Source organism: Trachinotus anak, unplaced genomic scaffold (genome assembly GCF_046630095.1).
Source record: "Trachinotus anak isolate AG129_WGS33_773 ecotype Australia unplaced genomic scaffold, CSIRO_AGI_Tana_v1 ptg000019l, whole genome shotgun sequence".
Taxonomy (NCBI): domain Eukaryota; kingdom Metazoa; phylum Chordata; class Actinopteri; order Carangiformes; family Carangidae; genus Trachinotus; species Trachinotus anak.
The window spans coordinates 18,807,185-18,825,924 of NW_027273870.1; the positions used below are offsets into that span (position 1 = coordinate 18,807,185).

Genomic DNA, 18,740 nt, shown 5'->3' on the forward strand with positions numbered 1-18,740 from the left:
GTAATTCCCTGTAGGTTCGTCAATACAAGCGACTCCTTTCATTGCTCTTACAATACCTTTTATGCATGGTTATCATAAAATATTGTATGCTTTTCATTGCTGCAACTAACAATAAATATTTACTGTACTTTAATGTGTATGGATTAATCCAAGAATGATTTAGCCAATAAAATGTCAGAATAAAACAAAGAATGTCCATCATTATCTTGGAGCCCAAAGCAACATCCTCAATTGCTTCAGCTAAACCCAAACACATCCAATATATTTTGTATTATAGTATAAAACAGGGAAAACCAACCAATCCTTATATTTGAGAAGTGAGAACCAGCAAATATTTGCTTGATACAAACAACACATCAAATATCCGAATTGTTGTTGCTTTATTTCTGCATACCTACTGACAAACTGAATAAAGGTTTCAGCGTTAGTTTTAACTTTCAGAAAAATCTTTTCCTATCCAAACCACCCACCCAAAATCTCACATCCCCTCTTCTACAGAGCTTTCTCTTTTCTTTTGCCTGTTAATGTGGAACAGCCTCCATGTAGGACTTCTACCATTCCCAGAAGCTGCAGACGTCCTCAAGTCTGTTTTTTTCTTTATGTATCTCTGTTTGTGTCCTTATAAACAGCCTGTGCCTCTACTGTCTATACAATATAGTCAGGAGAACTTAACAAGGCAATTCAGTCAGCTGACCTTGACAAAGACAAAGGGACCATTAAAAGGTTCAGACTGTCACTGCAGACAGGGAATGGGAACATAAAATCAGTTCTCCTCCTGTTTAAAGTGGTTTGTGTTTCTCCTTTTTCTCCCTTCAAACATCTTTAACATGTTATGAAACAATCCAAGCTGCTCATCTTCTCATATAAGCACTTGTTTTTAACAAACTGTATGAAGGAGGCTGATTGGAGGATGCTTTTATGCAACCACTACTGTAAAATATTCACCACTTTGAGCTGTTACACAATCCAGAGTCATTTGAAAACAGTACCAATACTCAAAGCGAATGTTCTTGAAACGGGGACATTCTGGAGTAAAAATAGTTTGGCATCTGGCACAGTTAACTTTCCTTATCTTCAGGCAAAGATTACAAAAGTATGAGTCCGACATTAGTCTAGGTGTTTGACTGTAGGGGAGAAATGGAAGCAGAGGTGCTACCACATCTGTGAGTAAATAATCAGTGCATCAGTGAATGATATGATAATTAAGTGGCTATAACTTCTCTTCTTCACTTCTGTGATCAATGCCGGTTAGAATTTCTCTCTTGGTAATTCTTCATAATGTGGTATAACATGATTTTTATCTACATTGGGCTCACTGAGTCATGTAAAATGGCGTGTAAAGTGACTGAAACAAGCCTATTACTGCATACTATCTCCATTGTTATGAGATGACTCATTGTGGAAATTTACAGAGAAAACATGAAGAATGTGTGTGTTTGAGGCATAAAGCTCTTACATCCATCTCATCCTCATCAAGCTGTAAACTCTGCTCTCTGCTTCTGGGGAAGGAAAAGGAAATGTCAACATCCATCCGACACATCAGAAAGATTTCATCGACAGGGATCTCTCAGAGACAAACTGAAGGTAGAAACAGGAGGAGGCAGGGTCTGATTTCAACCACATGAGGGTATAAAATGGTCATTATCAATGGTACTAAAGCTAAAACAAAATTCCTACTCCAACTTTGACTACCTTTAAATCTGGGTTAATAAAAATGTTATGCTCTCCACTGTCTTTGACTGAATAAAGCAGCATTAACTGATTCTTTGGCTCCTAGGGGGCAGTGAAACAAGCTGTGAACACAACATTGAGACAACATATAAAGTTGTTCTGGTGGACTTATTAGCAAACAGCTGCTTATTCACACATCCAGCAGACACAGAAAAGAGTAGAGTTCATTTGTAAGTCTGATATTCTCTGACTTTTTTAGCTCTGTTTTGGTCTCCATCAACTCCTGAGGGAAATCTCTGGCTCCTTATCTCTACTATGCTCACCTGCAAGTTGGTAAATTTGTTTGCTTGCTGTTCAGTGCTGGGTAAGTAGCACAAAGTCAGCTCATCTCAGATTTTTTTCTGATAACAACTGCCTGCTACGGCTGAAACTACACTGATGGGAGCTATTACTATGAACCAGAGCAGTAAAGTTGCATGCTGTAAAACCAAAACAATGAGCTGAAAGATGCTACAATGCTCTGACCTGCAGAATCGAGTGATTTTTCTTGGTGAGTTCACATCACTGAAATAACTGTTAAAGCTACAATATGCAATATGCTAACTAGTGCCAGCATGAGACTCGAAAGCAAACCCTGCTCCCTGCTCCATTACACTTCATCCAGCCCTTCACCTACATCCTCAGCCACAGCAGTATCTTCTAGCAGCTAAATTTAGCTAGAAGCTTGTTACAGGTAGTAGAGAAGTTGTAGACGAGAAGCATGTTCACTTATTGATTGACAGCTGTGAGGCCCCACCCCTGACCTGGGCCTTCTGTAATTGGTTAGATAGGCGAGTCTCACTCAAAAACTTTAGAAGGGAGTTTTGGAAGCGTTTCAGAGCATATTTCAACTACAAAAATTTGGAAAAAATAATGTAGCTGTAATATGAAAAAAGAAATTAGTGCAGCTTTAAGGACTCATTGTAATCCACAGAGCCATGAAATCTCTTACTATCTAATACTTATTTCTCTTATTTTCCTTTTTAATTGCTTTTAAAATACTTTATATCCTCTCAATTTGTGTTTCAATGGGTTGGACTATATTTCCCATTTATTGCCAATGCCATATGTAAAGCATTTTGACTTCCCTCTCTGTATGAAATGCGCAAAACAAATAAACTTGCCTCACCTAGAGGAAAAAAGAGATTGGAGGATGCTAGAAGTAGATAATGATAAGAATATTATCTGCTTTGTTATAGACACAAGAGTAGCATTCATAAATAATCGTATTTACATGGAGAATTAGCTTAACACCCAAAGTCAGAGTGCATGGATTGCATGAATTCAAAAGAACACTTCTCAGTCTAATCACAACAGTTTTTGGGGCATTTTTCTTTTGGTGAATTGCCGCAGTGATGATGAGGTTGAGGTTTGTAAGACCACTGCGCTCATAAACAAACAAACAAACAAACAAAAAAAAACACCTAATCAATATGCAGGAAGACAGATGCTCGATGTGGGAGTGCTCATGTCAAAATAGCATAAATTAGTAAACTGCCTCCACAGATTATATCATTGATTCATCCTACTGTAAATAATGCATCTCATTAGGGTGCACAATAAATGACTCCAAGTATCATTTATTTTGATTTCATAATTAGAGCTGTACCTAATGTGATGTATGACTGAGCAGCCTGAAGCAAAAGTTTGTTAATAAACAGCGAGCAACATGACTGAGCATTGTTTTAGTTCAGCCTCCAGTAGAGTAACATTTCAGGACTTCTTGAATTAGTAGCTGTTGAGCTAGGTGTGTGTGAAATGTGAAGCAGACTTTGTGTTTTGACATCTGGATTTTTGTGTATCTGTAATTTGTCTTAATCAATTATTTAAGTGTATCAGGTTTTGTTGTTACTGGAGACAGCAACATCCTCTAATGGGAGGAACATGTTGGAAACAGCACAGGAAAGCCTTTCCCTCTCTTTCGATGTGTGAGGAAGACATGCAAGGATGAAACAGACCGTCTGGCTGTCTAACCACTCAACTGAAGGAACCTCAGTCAGCATGAAAATCCTAATGGAGAAGAAAGGGAATCGGTGGAGAAGGAGGAGGGAGGGCAGCAGGGAAGAAAAGGGGGAAAATCTTCACCAGATCCCAAGAGACGTGCAAAGAGAAAGAGCAGAGAAGAATCAGAGGACTGAAGCTGATACAAACCCATGACGAGGAGGGAATAGGCTCAAAGGCAGGGAGAGAAAAACACACTGCAGAGGCTAAAGCAACAGACAGCAAACAGAAATCTGCAGTCATGTGGAAGCAGAAAGCACAGGAGGTTTGATAGGAGGGGAGAGAAATGGGATGTGGCTGCTTCCTGTTGTCAATCCCAATTTCAGCACGCACACTCAGACGCACACACTTTGCTCTCGCAGCGTGACTCGCTCCAACACCTCAGAAATAAAGCCTCGAGGTGACAAACACGCCAGCGTGTTTACCCGGATGCTGGGGGAGCTGGAAAGGCAAACCGCCATCTTTTCTGGGTGATGAGCAAGCAGGTTGTTAGTCTGGGGCGTGATTCAGAGAAAATGACTCGGTGGAGGTTCCACGCCGAATCCACGCCGTCCTCATCACAACAATTCATGTTCGTGGGTGGTGGGGAACCACATACTTGTGATCCTTGTGTTCACGGTTTGCAGAAGGTGTCCCAGAGTTCATGACTCCTTTCTATCTTTGTTTCCATCTCACACGCACCCACACACAGACACACTGAACATCCAGATTCGCTGTAACGTTGTTGAACAGCACACAAATTATATTTAGCTTCAGATAAGGATATTGAACTCGTAACAGCATAAAACTTAACCAGACAGTCTGACATTTTTGGAAATATTTCTTCTTTCTTGCTGAGAGGATGAGCAGATTGACAACCACTCTCATATCTTGAAGGTAAATATGCAGCTGGAGCGAGCAGCTGCTTAGCTTAGTTTAGCATAAAGATAAATTAGAAATAGGGGAAACAGCTAGCCCAGCTCTTTTCAGGTAACACGAGGTAACACAATCCACCTATCAGCACATCTAAAGCTTTCTAATTAACAGATTGTGTCTTGCTTTTGTAATCTGTATAGCAGCATAAATGTAAAACTGACAATTCATTGTTTAGTGTAAGGTTATGTCGCGGATAGAATTAACTACGGCAGGGGCAGTGTTTATCCATTAATTCCTTGCAGATATGAAATGCTTATTTTAGATCATAATAACTGAAGTCTAAAGCTTCCCTTTACCTTCAGCTGCAGAATCTCTTTGTTTTCTTAGATTCACAGGATTTTGCAGGTCATAAAAACAATCTCTTAAATGATCAAACCTGCACCACTGATCCTAATACATGTACTGTATGTTACCACACTGTATTATGGTCAAGGCAAACAAATAAATTAACTCATAATATCAAGACCATCTAGGCCTGTTAAAAATGTGAATATTTTTAACTGTCAAATGTTGATATCAGCCTCAAAAATGCAGCACTGGTCTTAAGATACAGTTTAAGTGAAGCTTCGGCTGAATCTCACTGAGGAAGATCTTTTCCCTCACATGATGCCTTTATTCCTCTATGGGCGAATTTCTGCTGCCTCTTCCCACTCACATCTTTTCTGTCAGTCCCTACGTTCACAACATATCTGACCAGCGATTTCTCCTCCTGTTTTCCTTATGCCAAGCAGCTATCTTATATCAACCAAGATGCTTTACATGGATGGACTCTAACCTCCATGAATTTAGAGTCTTAATAAAATTTTGAATTTGATAAAAATCTGATCTGTCCTTATTGAACTAAATATTTCATACAAAAGCTAAGCTGTGATGCGTGAAGTAGCGTGCTTTACTAAATCCTAGCATGAACACTCACACACAATAGTGGATATTAAATCAAAACCATGACAAAGAATAAGATCACAGTGCTGCAATTAATTCTACTACATCAATTCTGGAACAAGGGGCGTATTTGCCTGATGTGCGTTTAAAATCTGATGCCCTCTTGTCCCTTTAAGCTTTTGAAAATAAAAGAAAAAAAGCACAATTTATTCTTTCACTCCAGTCTTGCTAAATTTAGGCCTTGAGAGCCTGAAACCAACAATCTAAACTAGAGGCTTTCATTTTTCATTAAATGAACGAAAATGGGCTTTGAAAACCTTAATAAATGTCTCACTCTGCTAGAGTTCTGCATGTGCGCAGAGAAATAATGAATAGCTAAACCAGCCATGTTTCATTTCCCTTCCACTTAACAACCATAACAAATAGTCCAGCACTGCTAAGACATCCAGCTATAACAGGCGTGATTAATAAAGCATGATCTCCTGAAAGATTCTGTTTAAATGTTAATCACAATCACTGGTCAGCCTCCCTTCATAGTTGTCATCATCCCTGGTCATTAATTCAAAATTATGCCTCATTAATATTAAAGAGCAGTGATGATTGACTGAAAGGCCTGCATGAGGAAGACGAGGATGTTGTATGAATAGGAGCTTTTTCCGGTTTAACAAAGGACAGCTGCTCGTGTGTCGCTCTGTTTTGACACCTGGATCAAACAGTGCTTCTTTTTTTTGATGAGAAAAATTCAGTACGCTACATTGTGCCATCATGTCATAATGTCACATATTTGTATGAATTACACACACACACACACACACACACACACACAAACACACACACACACACACACACACACACACATACACACACACAAAACACAACACATCACAACACAAAGAAAGGCAGCATGAGGAGCTGTCTAGAGAGTATGGCGACATGAGAGGAGATGTGAGACAGACAAGGATGAAAGGCTGAGAGAAAAGGGATGATGAAAGAGACGCAGGTTGAAAAGTACTGTTTTCAAAGCCCCTCTGGAATAAAAATGCACGACTGGTTTCCCAAGAACCCACTAATCCAGGTCTTGGCTCAGATCAATCAGGGGAAAGTAAATATTTTATTGTGGCTCGACCAGTTCTCTCAAAATTTAAACAAAACGATTGAGTCAACCAGGAACACGACAGGAAGGTGACGGGGAAGAGCACTGTATCGTGCATGAGAGAGGGAAATGAATTCATTACATGAAAAAATGCCACCAGAAATTCAGCTATCTGAATTTCAAAACAGGGAATGAATCTGCCCTCAAATGTTTGTTTGCAATGATGATGATGACAGCAATGATATCGCATGTCGGGATGATTTAACGATTATTTTCAATATTGATGTCAGAAAATCCTGAAAAATGTTCATCAAAAGTTCCCAGAGGTGACAGTGTTTCAACCGGATAGCTTGCATGATCAACAGTCCAAAACTCTGAGATATTTAGTTTAAAACAATATAAAACTGAGAAAAACAACAAATCTTCACATTTGAGAACCTGAAACCTGGACATTTTTGGCATTTGTGTTTGAAACATTGACTCAAATGCTCAATCAATACTCATACTCGTTGCAAATCAAGTTTCTGGCTTGAGCATAGACTCTTTTAACACATACTGTACATGCATTTCGACTTGTAGACACTAACAGCACCCATTCAGCTCTATGACAGCCTGACAGCTCAAAACAAAAGACAAGAAAATCATGGCAGTGTCGTCTCACTATCAGGTTTCACGTGAAGAACAGCAACACACATGTATTGATGCTAAACCCCAGTCGATCTTTCAAGCAACTTACATTGCTACAATCGGTCCATCCGCTAACAGTGAAACATGCAGTGGTCACTTCTGTTTGCATCACTCTTCCTGTTTACGTTTTTCCTCAGGATACATCCCGCCTCAAGGAAAACACATGTCAGCTTCTTCTATCTAATGATAGTCATGAAGAGACTTCTGCCCATAAACCCTGCTCTAACTGAGGGCTAACATCCACTGGATCATCTGTGCACTACAATGTGGGTCACGTATTAACACGCAGAGGCCTTTGTTGTTATCAGCCATTTCATATTGCTGGTGTAAATCTGAATGTGGTGCCTTTAATTTATTAAAGCTCTGCATTGTACAATAATATATTGAACTGCAGACATTTAATCCTTGCAAATAAACTTACCTAACACTCACTGTCAGTTGATATGCAGAATTCTATCAAACACTTTTACTGAGCATATTTCTAATATTAAAAAAAGTCAGTAAAATCCATTCTTTGCATGCATTTTTTCATCGTATGACAGTGTTTGGCATCAGGTTATATAAACTGTTCACTGGCTTACATGACGCTGGGCATTTGTTTGAGATACACTGCACTCAAACATTTATATTAAGAACACAGTCCCTTTACTGTATCCATCTGCTAATTGCAGGTCCAATTAGATACACTGCAGATCACGTTCCTACGCTGATTTCTTTTCAGCGGGAAGTCTTCAGAAGTCTTGCCTTGCTAACATGGCCTGCTCCTCTCTCTCACACACTGACGTTAATGAGGCAAGTTCTCTCTCTTCCCTGACAGCTTCACTTTGCATTCAAGATCGCTGCTCGGTGAAGAACGAGCTTGTTTTTTTTTTGTTTTTTTTGAAGGAGCACCAGTGACAGTAAATAGCAAGACTCCTCCATGTTCTGTGCTGCCTTTAGAGCCTCTAGCTTTCTTTCGCTGCACAAGGCACTCCTACTTTATCATAGCTGGTTGTTGAAATAAATCAAGCCTCAGGGTTCAGGCCTACTGCAGCAGCACTGCGTGTGAGTATGATATGAAAATCTGACAAATCTCACTTTGCCGTGCAGACGGTTGACACAATATCATGAACAACCTGCACAATCTGCAAACTGCAATCCTGCAACACTGAGTCTCTCCCATTTGTGCACCATTAACTACAAGATGTGTACAGTTAGGGGTGCACCGACCAAAATTCTGGATCAATATTAGCACTTACACTGATCTTATTACGTGGACTGGGTACTGGGCATCACATGACCGATCCACATTAAATACAGTCACTCATGTTATCATATGATTCACTGTTTCAGTTACTCAAAATTCCACTACAGGTTTTCTTTCAGTTTGTTTTAGTCCGGGTAAATTCTGTTACCCAAAAAAGAAAGAAACTTAAATTCAGTTCATTTTGTGAATGCAACTGAAGTTAACTTCAATTCAGTTCAGCAAACATATATAAATATAAATAAATATATATTCAAGCCAAAAATAAATAGTTTTGCTGCACTAATGGAGTATTCCAGTCAGCTTGTGAATCCAGTCCAGGTTAACTGCTGGGTTGTGAGTGAAGGACTGGTTCAGTAAACAGCTGAGCAGAGTGGATATGGACGGCTAACAGTGGCAGATGAATAAACGATTTGCAAGGATTCAAACGACCTTACTGTATGGTTTAGTGCACAAATGAGTGGGATGCTCTGTGCTACTCTCCACAGCTCTCCTGCTGTCCCGCTCTCCTCAAAAAATTGAATGACAGATAAATGTGTTGGAAGCTGAATTGTGGCACAATCCTGCAAAAAATCAGTGAGTACACTGCAAAATCTAACAAAACTAACAAAAAAAACTCCTCATCTCCTACTTCTGAATCCAAATGCAGTCAATAGTCCGAGTAATTAGTGCTCAAGTTCAAGCCAAGTCATAAGTCCCATAAATCAGGACTCCAGTACTACAGCACTGGCTGCAACTGACGACTATTTTCATTAACTATTAATTTGCTGATTATTTTCTCAACTCACTGATTAACTGTTTGGTCTTGTTGATGTCACAAAATAGTGGGTCCTTAAAACTGAGAAGCTGGGATTAAGCAACGTTGCCATTTTCACTTGAAACATGTTCCACACAATTAACTTGTTTCCTGTTTCAAGGCTGGCGTATTGGATATTGCACAGGTCTAAATGATACTGTATTGACCCCCTGTACATCTCATACAAATCTTTCCCCAGAGAAGAGGAATAATTAAGTATTTCAAGAACAGCAGCTGATGATCTGGCTGCGACTGGAGCAGGCAGTATTATGTCCTCCTTCAGGACCACTCACTGAGGACAGCCATCGTTTCCTTGGCTATGTATGAAACTGATCTCAAATTGAGCTGCCAGATTAAATGCTACAGACTAGGCCAAAGCTAATTGTAAATAGCTCTTCAAAATGATCCACTGGAACAATAATAAGACAATTAGCCTTTTAGCAATTGTAGGAATTTTAGTATAACCAAATAAACCTCGCTGAGTGTCATCAAGCAATCGTTAATCGCTAGAAAGATTATAACATATTTTGGTGACAGACACAAAATGAGGCTGTTTTCTAAATTGAGTGAATCTGTGACACGCTGAAATGATGGAGATAACCATCCCACCATCCTTCATTTCTCTTCAGACTCCCGTTTCTGCTGATTACAGCTGCGCTCATTTATTAAAGCTGCTGCTGAAGCACTTAACAGCCATGCTTCAGAGACCCTGTTGTTCATTCAGTTTCGACTGCTACGGCGTCATGTGATATCGATCATTATGTATTCTGTATGAGTATGCAGTGTGTTTCTGTGTGTATTGAACTAAACTACATGCTGAGATTAGAATGCAGACTGGACAGAATTAAACAACTCTACATGAGGCTTTTCAGGATTCTTTACAGTGTTTCTGAACATGGAATAAATTATCAGGTCGGTGTCATAATTTTATGCATGGCACTGCCAGCGGCAGCAGCCAGATTGTAGGAGTTTCCTCTGGTTGCATAGCAACTCACAGGTGACTCACAGTTTTAGCATTTGACTCCGCTGAGGTACAACATGATGCATATTTCCTTGAAAGGACACAGAGTTTTAAAGACTCTCCAGAGCCACTGGTGAAGATCAAAGATAGAAAAAAAAATCAGCTGAGTGTTTAAGGTTGTTGGGCAGACATGTTTAAGCCAATAAGCTGCTCTGTGTCTGTTAACTACTGCTTAGTCATCAACCCTGCTGAACATTCACTCACTGTGATGCCCTTTTTCCATCTCAGGACGACTCTGTATTTTAGAGCCTGAATGAGCTTACTGTTGGACTGCCAGCTTCTCCTCAGAAAGGCAGAGACAGAAAAAGTGTGTGTGTGTGTGTGTGTGTGTGTGTGAGAGAGAGAGAGAGAGAAGGAGGGAGCGGGCTGCTGGCATAGCTAAGGGGCAGTCACATGCCCAGGGAAGGATTTTAAGTATATGACCTTCCCAGGCTGATGCTGCCAGGGTGTGGGTGCATGACCAAAGCTACTAACCTTTACAGGAATAAGAGAGACTGAATGGAAGAAAAGTGCACTTGTCCACTGCTCATGCAAACCAATGAGACACTGTTTCATGTTATCCTGTCATGAGACCAGCCATGTCAACTTTCATTACAAATTTCACTATTTCTGTCCTAAGACTATAGGATAGGAAGCAAATAAAGATTTTTTTAGTGCTATCCCATAAAAAGAGATTTATGACACTTCTGACACTACTGCTGAAACAACTGGTCAGTCAACAATAATTCTGATAATCAATTAAATGTTTAAGTCGCATATCAAGCAGAACTGCACCAATTCTCTGTTTGAAAGTTGAATATATTTGGGTTTTGGACAATTGATTATACAAAACAAGCAATCTGAGGGTGTCACTTTGTACTCTGGGAAATTATGATGGGAATTTTTCACTATTACCAGACATTTTACAGACCTACAGTTGTTTTAAAAATAGGCAAAGGATGTTAGTTGCAGCCCTATATGACCAACAAGGTAACACATGTAGTGCTGGGATATGTGCAGTGGTATATCTGTGATGAGATTAGAGGCCTTGGGAAGTGGTTTTCTGTCACTGACCTACTGTTGACATTCAGGCCTGATAAGTAGACTGAGGGGAAGTGATAAAAGGCAAAAGGAAGGTAAAAAGATGAGGCCGGCTGTCCTGACAGATAAAGACACAGCACAGATACCAGATGATTTTAATATGAGCCTTGAATCACGTTTGTCAACATTTGTAGATCATTTTAACAAAGGAAACAGGTATCACAAGGAAAGGAGCTTGTGTTTGTGTTTGAAGACATCATAAAAGTACTACGACTTAATGTATACAAGTTGACAAAAACTGTGTTTTTTTTTTATATACCTATATACCTGTATCTGACACCTTTATTGAACTGTCTGAGAATGAAAGTAGATGCTTCAACCAACTATGTTCTAATAATAACAATAATATAATAAGTTTATTGAATTCAGAGCATTTTCTTCTTCTCTCTATTGTGCCTCATGATCCCCTTTTGTAAACATTTGTAAACACTGTAAATAATGAATTATGAACTGAATGACTGTTGGACATTGTATTTATTGTATTTATGGAAATTCAATGCCAAAAAAAGACCACACCATTTTGTATAACAGTATAATGATAGAGGATGCATTGATTTAACCTATTATATTTCATTTTAACATAGACTGATGTGCTGCTTCTACCCCATCAAGCTAAGAATAGCATCAATGTTTGGAAGGCACAATAATCATCCTGGGATTCGTTTCAATAAAAGCTCAGATAAAGCCTGGTCTTACTCACTCTTTCTGCCATGCTGTAGGAGAGATCCAAACCGTGTTCAACAGATTCAGAGCCACCAATAACTTGCATCACCGTTCTGTGATTTATTTCCAAGTGCTCCTCTTTACAGCGGCCGCACTTTTAACTATTTCATGAAGCAGCATGGCAGCTTTAAGGAGGGACTGGCCCGAGCGAGAGTCGGGCAACGGGGCTGTGAGGGGAGCTAGACAACTCTGTTGCCGACCTAGCCGCTCCCATCCAACCCTCCATTCAGCATGAGCAACTAACCAGCCCTGGAGGGAGACAGATGCAGACCACATCTGGTGGGTGGATATGAATGAGAATTACGCTATCAACAGAGAGGTGGAGGTGGAGGAGAGGGGGGGGGGTGTGTGCGAGTGTTTGTATGCATGATAATGTGTTTTCTGAAATGACCACAGTTAGGAGCTGTGGTCCCGGGGCAGTATGTATATTTGTATACTTACCATTTTTGCAGGTAGGATACAAAAAATAAATGTACTTTACCCTCACTCGATCTGATGGACAAGCAAACTGCAACTTTGGACTAACTTCACAAAGAAAAATCACCCCATATTTGTGTTTTTGTTTTTGCTGTTGCTTTCTTGTCACTCGCACACTGTGAACATACTAAGTCAAACCTGCTAAAACATTTTATGTAGCTGTGACACAGTTTGAGCCACTGGAACAGCTACAATTCACTTACTGCTGTTTGTGGTTGAGCTCCGCCTCCTTGTTCACCAGATCCTGTTTGAGGTTAGCTAGCATCTCCACAGAGACGTCCACCTGCCGAGAGAGCTCAGAGGCCTTGTCCTCCAGGTCTTGTTTCTCCTGGCTCAGCCGCTCGCTCTCTTGCTTGGCCCGCTCCAGCTCGGAGCTCTTTCTCTCCAGCTCTGCCTGAAGGCGGCCTACACGGGCTGCTATTTTCTGCTCCACCTACAAGACATGAAACACTTGAGCTTGTCCTGCAATAATGATCATGTTATATGAAACACGACTAGGTATGTTCAACATTAACATTTCTTACAGATCCATAACTTGCATCCATTTTTTACAGCATGGCTGGGTTCAAGGGACTCACTTTCACTTAGTTGTAACAAAATCTAATTAAATTAAATCAGTAACAAACTTTCATTGCCCCCACTTGTTAACCAGCTTGGTTTCTTTTCTGAAAATGTGACTATTAAAAATATTCTATCACAGAAGTTTAGGTGTGAAAAAAGCATGAAAAATCTGTGGTGCAGTCATGCCTTTCCAAAAAGTGCAAAGACTAAAGCTTTTCTGTCTTTTAAAAACTTGGACACTGTTACTGATGTCTTCATTTTTTGATTAATGTTATTCCTTATGTACTTATTCTATTCAGCAAAGAACTTCCTGATTATGAGGCCGCCGGGCTCCTTATAGGCGACACCTTATTCCCATCTGAGCTACTCCTCATTGGTTACGTATAAAATGTTAAGACAGATTTTTAACTGTAACTGATCAGATTTGGTTCTCAAAGCAGACTCAGGATGTCAGGAAGAGTGCTTCTGGTGGTCCAGTATCTAGGTTAAAGACAAAAGATGATGACTATTTTCCTTCAGTGAAATAACCTGCCTGAGCAGATCAATCTGGCATCAAGGACTAAGACACTTTTATGGTCTCAGGGTGCTCTCTGACTAACTCACCCATTTCAAGGATCAAGTTCCTTAATGGATATCTAAAATGAGATATAAAATCCGACAAGTGATTTCCATAGCTCTGTTGACTTGAAGCCGACTGGAAGTTTTTTAAGGAGGTAGAAGCTGTTTTCATATTAACCAAATGATCATAATTACCTCTTCAGACAGCTTCTCCAGCCTCTCATCCAGCTCCAGGCGTTCAAACGCTCGCGCCTTCAGCCTGGCCAGGCCTTCCTCATAGGCTGCCTCCACCGCACTTGCTGCTACATTAGCAGCTACTGCTACAGCTGTGCTGGGGTTTCCATGGGGACCCGGGTCTGTGGATGTCATGGCTTTCTTCATAAAAATCTCCCCCAGGGGAAACTCCACATTGGGAATATACCGCGCTGCAGAGTTGGAGTTGGCTGGGGTCAAACTCAGGTCGTCCGCGCAAGGAAGTTCACGGCAAGGGAAGCGCCGCTCCTTTAAAGCTGAAGGCCGCAGTGGCTCAAAAGGATCGTTGTTGTTGGCGGGTGTGAGGAGAGCTCCCTCGGCCACTAGGGGCAGCAGAGCAGCGGCGTCACATACACTGTTGGACTTGGAGAGGACGTAGAGGGTCTCGTACGTGTGGTTGTACTCCAGGTGGGCACGTAAGGACGACAGGCTTCGAAAGCGCTTGTGCTCCCCGCAGCGAGGACAGCGGTATGGCAGGTCCAGAGAGGCCATTCCGTGCAGTAACTGCTGGAGGGGGGGGGGCGCTCACGCAGCACAACGGTAGCGCCAGTGTGATGGCACAGAGTCCAAGCACCTGACAGATCCTCTCATGGTGAAAACAGGACAGCTATGGAAAGGAAGAAAGATCCCATGTGCAATGGAAGAGCCCCAGCTCAGTCATGTGACCACACATAGTGGCGAACACTTAAGTGGTCTCTTCACTTCATCTTTTATGGCTCCTGTGCCTGAGGTCCTAAAACAGAGGGAGAAAACACAAGTGAGTTTAAATGTTTTAAACTGTTCATTTAGTATAACACTGAATGAGAATCAAATGAACAAATGCAACTTAATAAAGTTAAATAAATTGCTGACAGAAAATTAATGACAATGACTCTTCCCAGTGTAACTACAAAACAATATACTGGGGTCTGGTGCTCCAGAGCATTTTCTTGCACAAGGGTGAGTAAATCCTGTTTATGGACTCCTGTAACTGTTGATTGAAACTTTTTTTTTCTTCCTCTTCACCACTTGTACCCTGTAATGAAAGAGGAAGACTGGGGAAATGGGATTGGATCCATTAGTGAGCGTGCTTGTTAGCGCCAACATCATTTCCCAGTCTGAAGTCTACAAGGTCAGGCTAGACAGATCTCTTTAGGCCAACAGTCCTTTACAAAGAGATCTAGTAACCCACAGTAAGAAAGAGACTCCACTATCTGTTATCTGAGTTGGCTCCTAATCCAGCCTTTGCTTCTGATGTTCCTTATAAGCCTCAAATGCAGCCTTATATTTGTAACAACACCCCGGTAGAAGTTAAAGAAAAGATGAGTCAATTAAATGTACAACATACATAAAACAAAGACAAACAACTTCTGAGTAGCAATGAACCTTGCATTCATAAAACTGAAGTCTGCCAGAATTATTTTATAAACATTAACATTTGTCATTTCCATCTGCTGCTTAGTTGCTGGGCTGAGTCAAGCTGCTACCACAACACTACATCACTGTGTTTATCCAATTACCCAGAACTGGTTGCTCATGATCATAGAGATATTCAGCCTCCATTGGTTCCCCCATATCAGGTCCTCTAATTAAAGTACAACTCTCTGATCAAGCACTGTAATGAAAAATATTTTTAGGTCAGTCTCAGACACCAGCACGCTGACGTTAAGCTACTGATAGTGGCTAGATAAGTCTGTGACTAACCTAGTTCCTCTATCGACAGCAAAACCAAACTAGCATCATGACATACCAGTAATATGGTTAGTCTGTTATTTCCACTGCACTATCCACACAACATTATCTACACTGTATTCTTTAGCTAAGAACCATTTTAAATGTGCTGCTTTTCATTTTTCCTTTATTTAAGGACACCTGGCCAAGAAGGGCCGAGAGTGTACAGAATATCCAGTTAGATGCCATTAAGGAGCACAGACAAAAATCCCATTGAGATGCAAAACAGCAATATCCTTTGTGTGTCCTTGTCCACTTCTAGTATTAAGAGGATGTTGATAGATCCGTTACGGTCTGCTGAACTCATCCTACACCACGTCCAGATGTAGAAAAGATCCTGACTATCAAGTATTGATAAATGTTGAACATATTACCTCATGCTCATTACTGTAAGTCACCATTTTGAAACAATCAGCAACCCAATGAGAACTGGTTCCAAGCCCAAGAATACTGACGCCTGGAACTTGGATTGCTGTACAAAGCCGTTTCCACCAAACAGTCTGAGTCCACATGGTCTGCATATCCGTTGCAGCCCATGTAGTAGAGTGTGCAGAATCTTTATATCAACATGGACCATTTGGACTCTCACAGCTGGGCAGTAGTGGTGTGTACCGGTCCAAGACCAGAACAGACTTTGATTTTCTCAGTCTCACAACTTTCTACAAGAGCTATTAATGAGCGAAGCAGTAGGCACAGACACGGGTGGTGTGATCACAAATCACAGATGCAGACCGTTCTTCACAGAGGGCTCATACACTGGAAATTCCCAGAAGTCACTGAGACTGTTATTAGAAGTCTGGTGAGGCTGGATCAGGGAGTGTGCTGGCAAGTCATGCCCACTTATTAAAGAAGGAGGATTTTACAAACGCAGTCACTACACTGCAGACAGCAGGCATTCCCATCTGCTTAAAATTACTAAGTGAGGTATTTAACCAGTCAGGAAATGGAAGGAAGTGAGGCTGCTTGGTAGCCACATGTCACATCCTGCCCATGCAGCTCAGCTGAGACATCGCAGAGGACTTTCTTTAATGTGGACTAGTGAATAGTGGGCGTGTGTGTCATTCAAAAGAAATCCACATACTCATGTCTTTAAATCCTAACTTTTTCTACAAGCCCCAAACAGCTACAGGAGATTTAATCCAAGTCACAGCAAAAACACTGAATCTTTTGGGGTTTTCATTTCCCCAACAATCAATATCTATTTTGAAAATGAAAATAAATCCAGGTGAAAATCACATTGCAAAAATACCATTTGCAAACTGTGGTTACTGTGGTTTTACATTGGCAGACACACCAGAGGAAGCTTTTTTGGTGTTTTCCCCCTACTTTCTACTGTAGGAAACACATTCTGAGTGGCTTTACCATGGGAGGATCCTGTCAAATACAGTTAATGGTGGTCTCTCACAGCAATAAGCATCAGTTCTTGCTCAGTTCCTGCACACTGTCAGCCGTGAGTTTATTAGAAATATGATAATTCAGTTTTGGACCTTTGTCAGGTAACAAATTTACTCTTTGAACTAGGATTGCAACTAACCATTATCAGTTTATCTGGTGATTTTTTTAATTAATTGATTATATGTTTGGTCTCTGAAATGTCAAAAAATAGTGAACAAAAAAAATACAACTTCAAAAAACACCCATAAAATGAGACAAATGATATACTATTTCCAGATCTATAGTGGAAAGCGATTGTTGAAGTTGAGATGGGCAGGGTTTTTTTTGTTTGTTTGTTTTTTTTTTTTTTTGTTATCAATGAGAGAGGGTGGAATATCATACTATAGCCAGTCCTAGTCTCATATACACTTGGTTTGATGTGTGGTTTAGAAAAAGAAGATGTAACTGACAGTTATCTTAAACCTATCTCTTCTTTTCCTGTTAAAATAAAAAATAGCCAAAAGCAGCAAGCCCTAGCAAGCTAGCTATCCTATCTGAATCCAGTGGTCTCTCTCTTTTATCTGCCGACTGTGTGGCCTAATAGTGAAGAGATATACAGGAGGAGAAGTACAGTATATCTCTTATGAACTGTTAATCTACTATTTTCACTTGTCCTTGTCTCTTGTTAGGGCTGAATACAGAGGCATTAGTAAAGATCTCAACAAGACATCGAAAATATTGCCCTAAGTGGTTGTTTTTTTCAGTTACTTGAGCAACCCTATTTGCAGACTTTTAATGGAAAACTACTTTTTAAAAGCTCTTTGCTGGGAAACAGTAACAACCTCATTTTCATTGTATGTCAGTCACATAGATGCTTTCAGACGGTCAAATGAGGCCCTAAGGTCCATTCCAATCAAAACATATACAGAAGACCTACATGAAACAGAGTAAGGGCTTCATGCTTCTTTACAACAAGGTCATGAGTGAGACAGATGGTATCAGGACAAAAAGTCTCCGTATCTATTGCTGTTTACACCAGGGCAGTAACGTGAACTTGAGGGGAGAGGCTTGTTTACAGCTCCTACAGTCAATTTCTATCACAAAAAGAAAAAGGTTACTGAACATAAAGTCATGAGGGAGTCACAGCTGAATGGTCTCAAATAAACAGACAGAATGAAGATATAGAAAAGGTAAAGACTGGAACTGAAAAGGTGTGGATGAGTAAGGCATCTGCAAGAAGGTGGAGGAATATATAGACTGTGTAAGTGGAAAATGCATGATACATCCACTAATTCACAGAAACAGTGGGAAATGTCCAGGGAAAATCGTATGTGTTTCTTTAGTATGGAAGCTGTTACAGTTGAAACCAGAAGTTTACATACACTATATAAAAAGGCACATAACCTTTTTTTTTTTCACCGTCTAACATTAAATCAGATTAAACTTTTCCTGTTTTTGGTCAATTAGGATTACCAAAATTATTTCTTTTTGCTAAATGCCAGAATAATGAGAAAAAGATTTTTTTAGACGTCAGAAGTCAGAAGTTTACATACACTAAGATTACTATGCCTTTAAACAATTTGGGAAAGCCCAGATGATGATGTCATGTCTTTGGAAGCCTCTGATAGGTTTATTGACAACATTTGAGTTAATTAGA

General features: G+C 40.3%; 1 protein-coding gene across 1 annotated transcript in view; it reads right to left on the bottom strand.

The window, feature by feature from the left end:
* The window catches only part of fbxo41 (F-box protein 41), a 45,949-nt gene that overhangs the window by 16,490 nt on the left and 10,719 nt on the right, over positions 1 to 18,740 (bottom strand). Inside the window, exons 2-3 of the mRNA XM_071503565.1 lie at positions 13,943 to 14,732; positions 12,832 to 13,061 (exon numbers count right to left, since the gene is read on the bottom strand). Of these exons, the coding sequence (XP_071359666.1) occupies positions 12,832 to 13,061; positions 13,943 to 14,491 (779 nt within the window). The 5' untranslated portion in view covers positions 14,492 to 14,732. The remainder of the gene's footprint in view (positions 1 to 12,831; positions 13,062 to 13,942; positions 14,733 to 18,740) is intronic.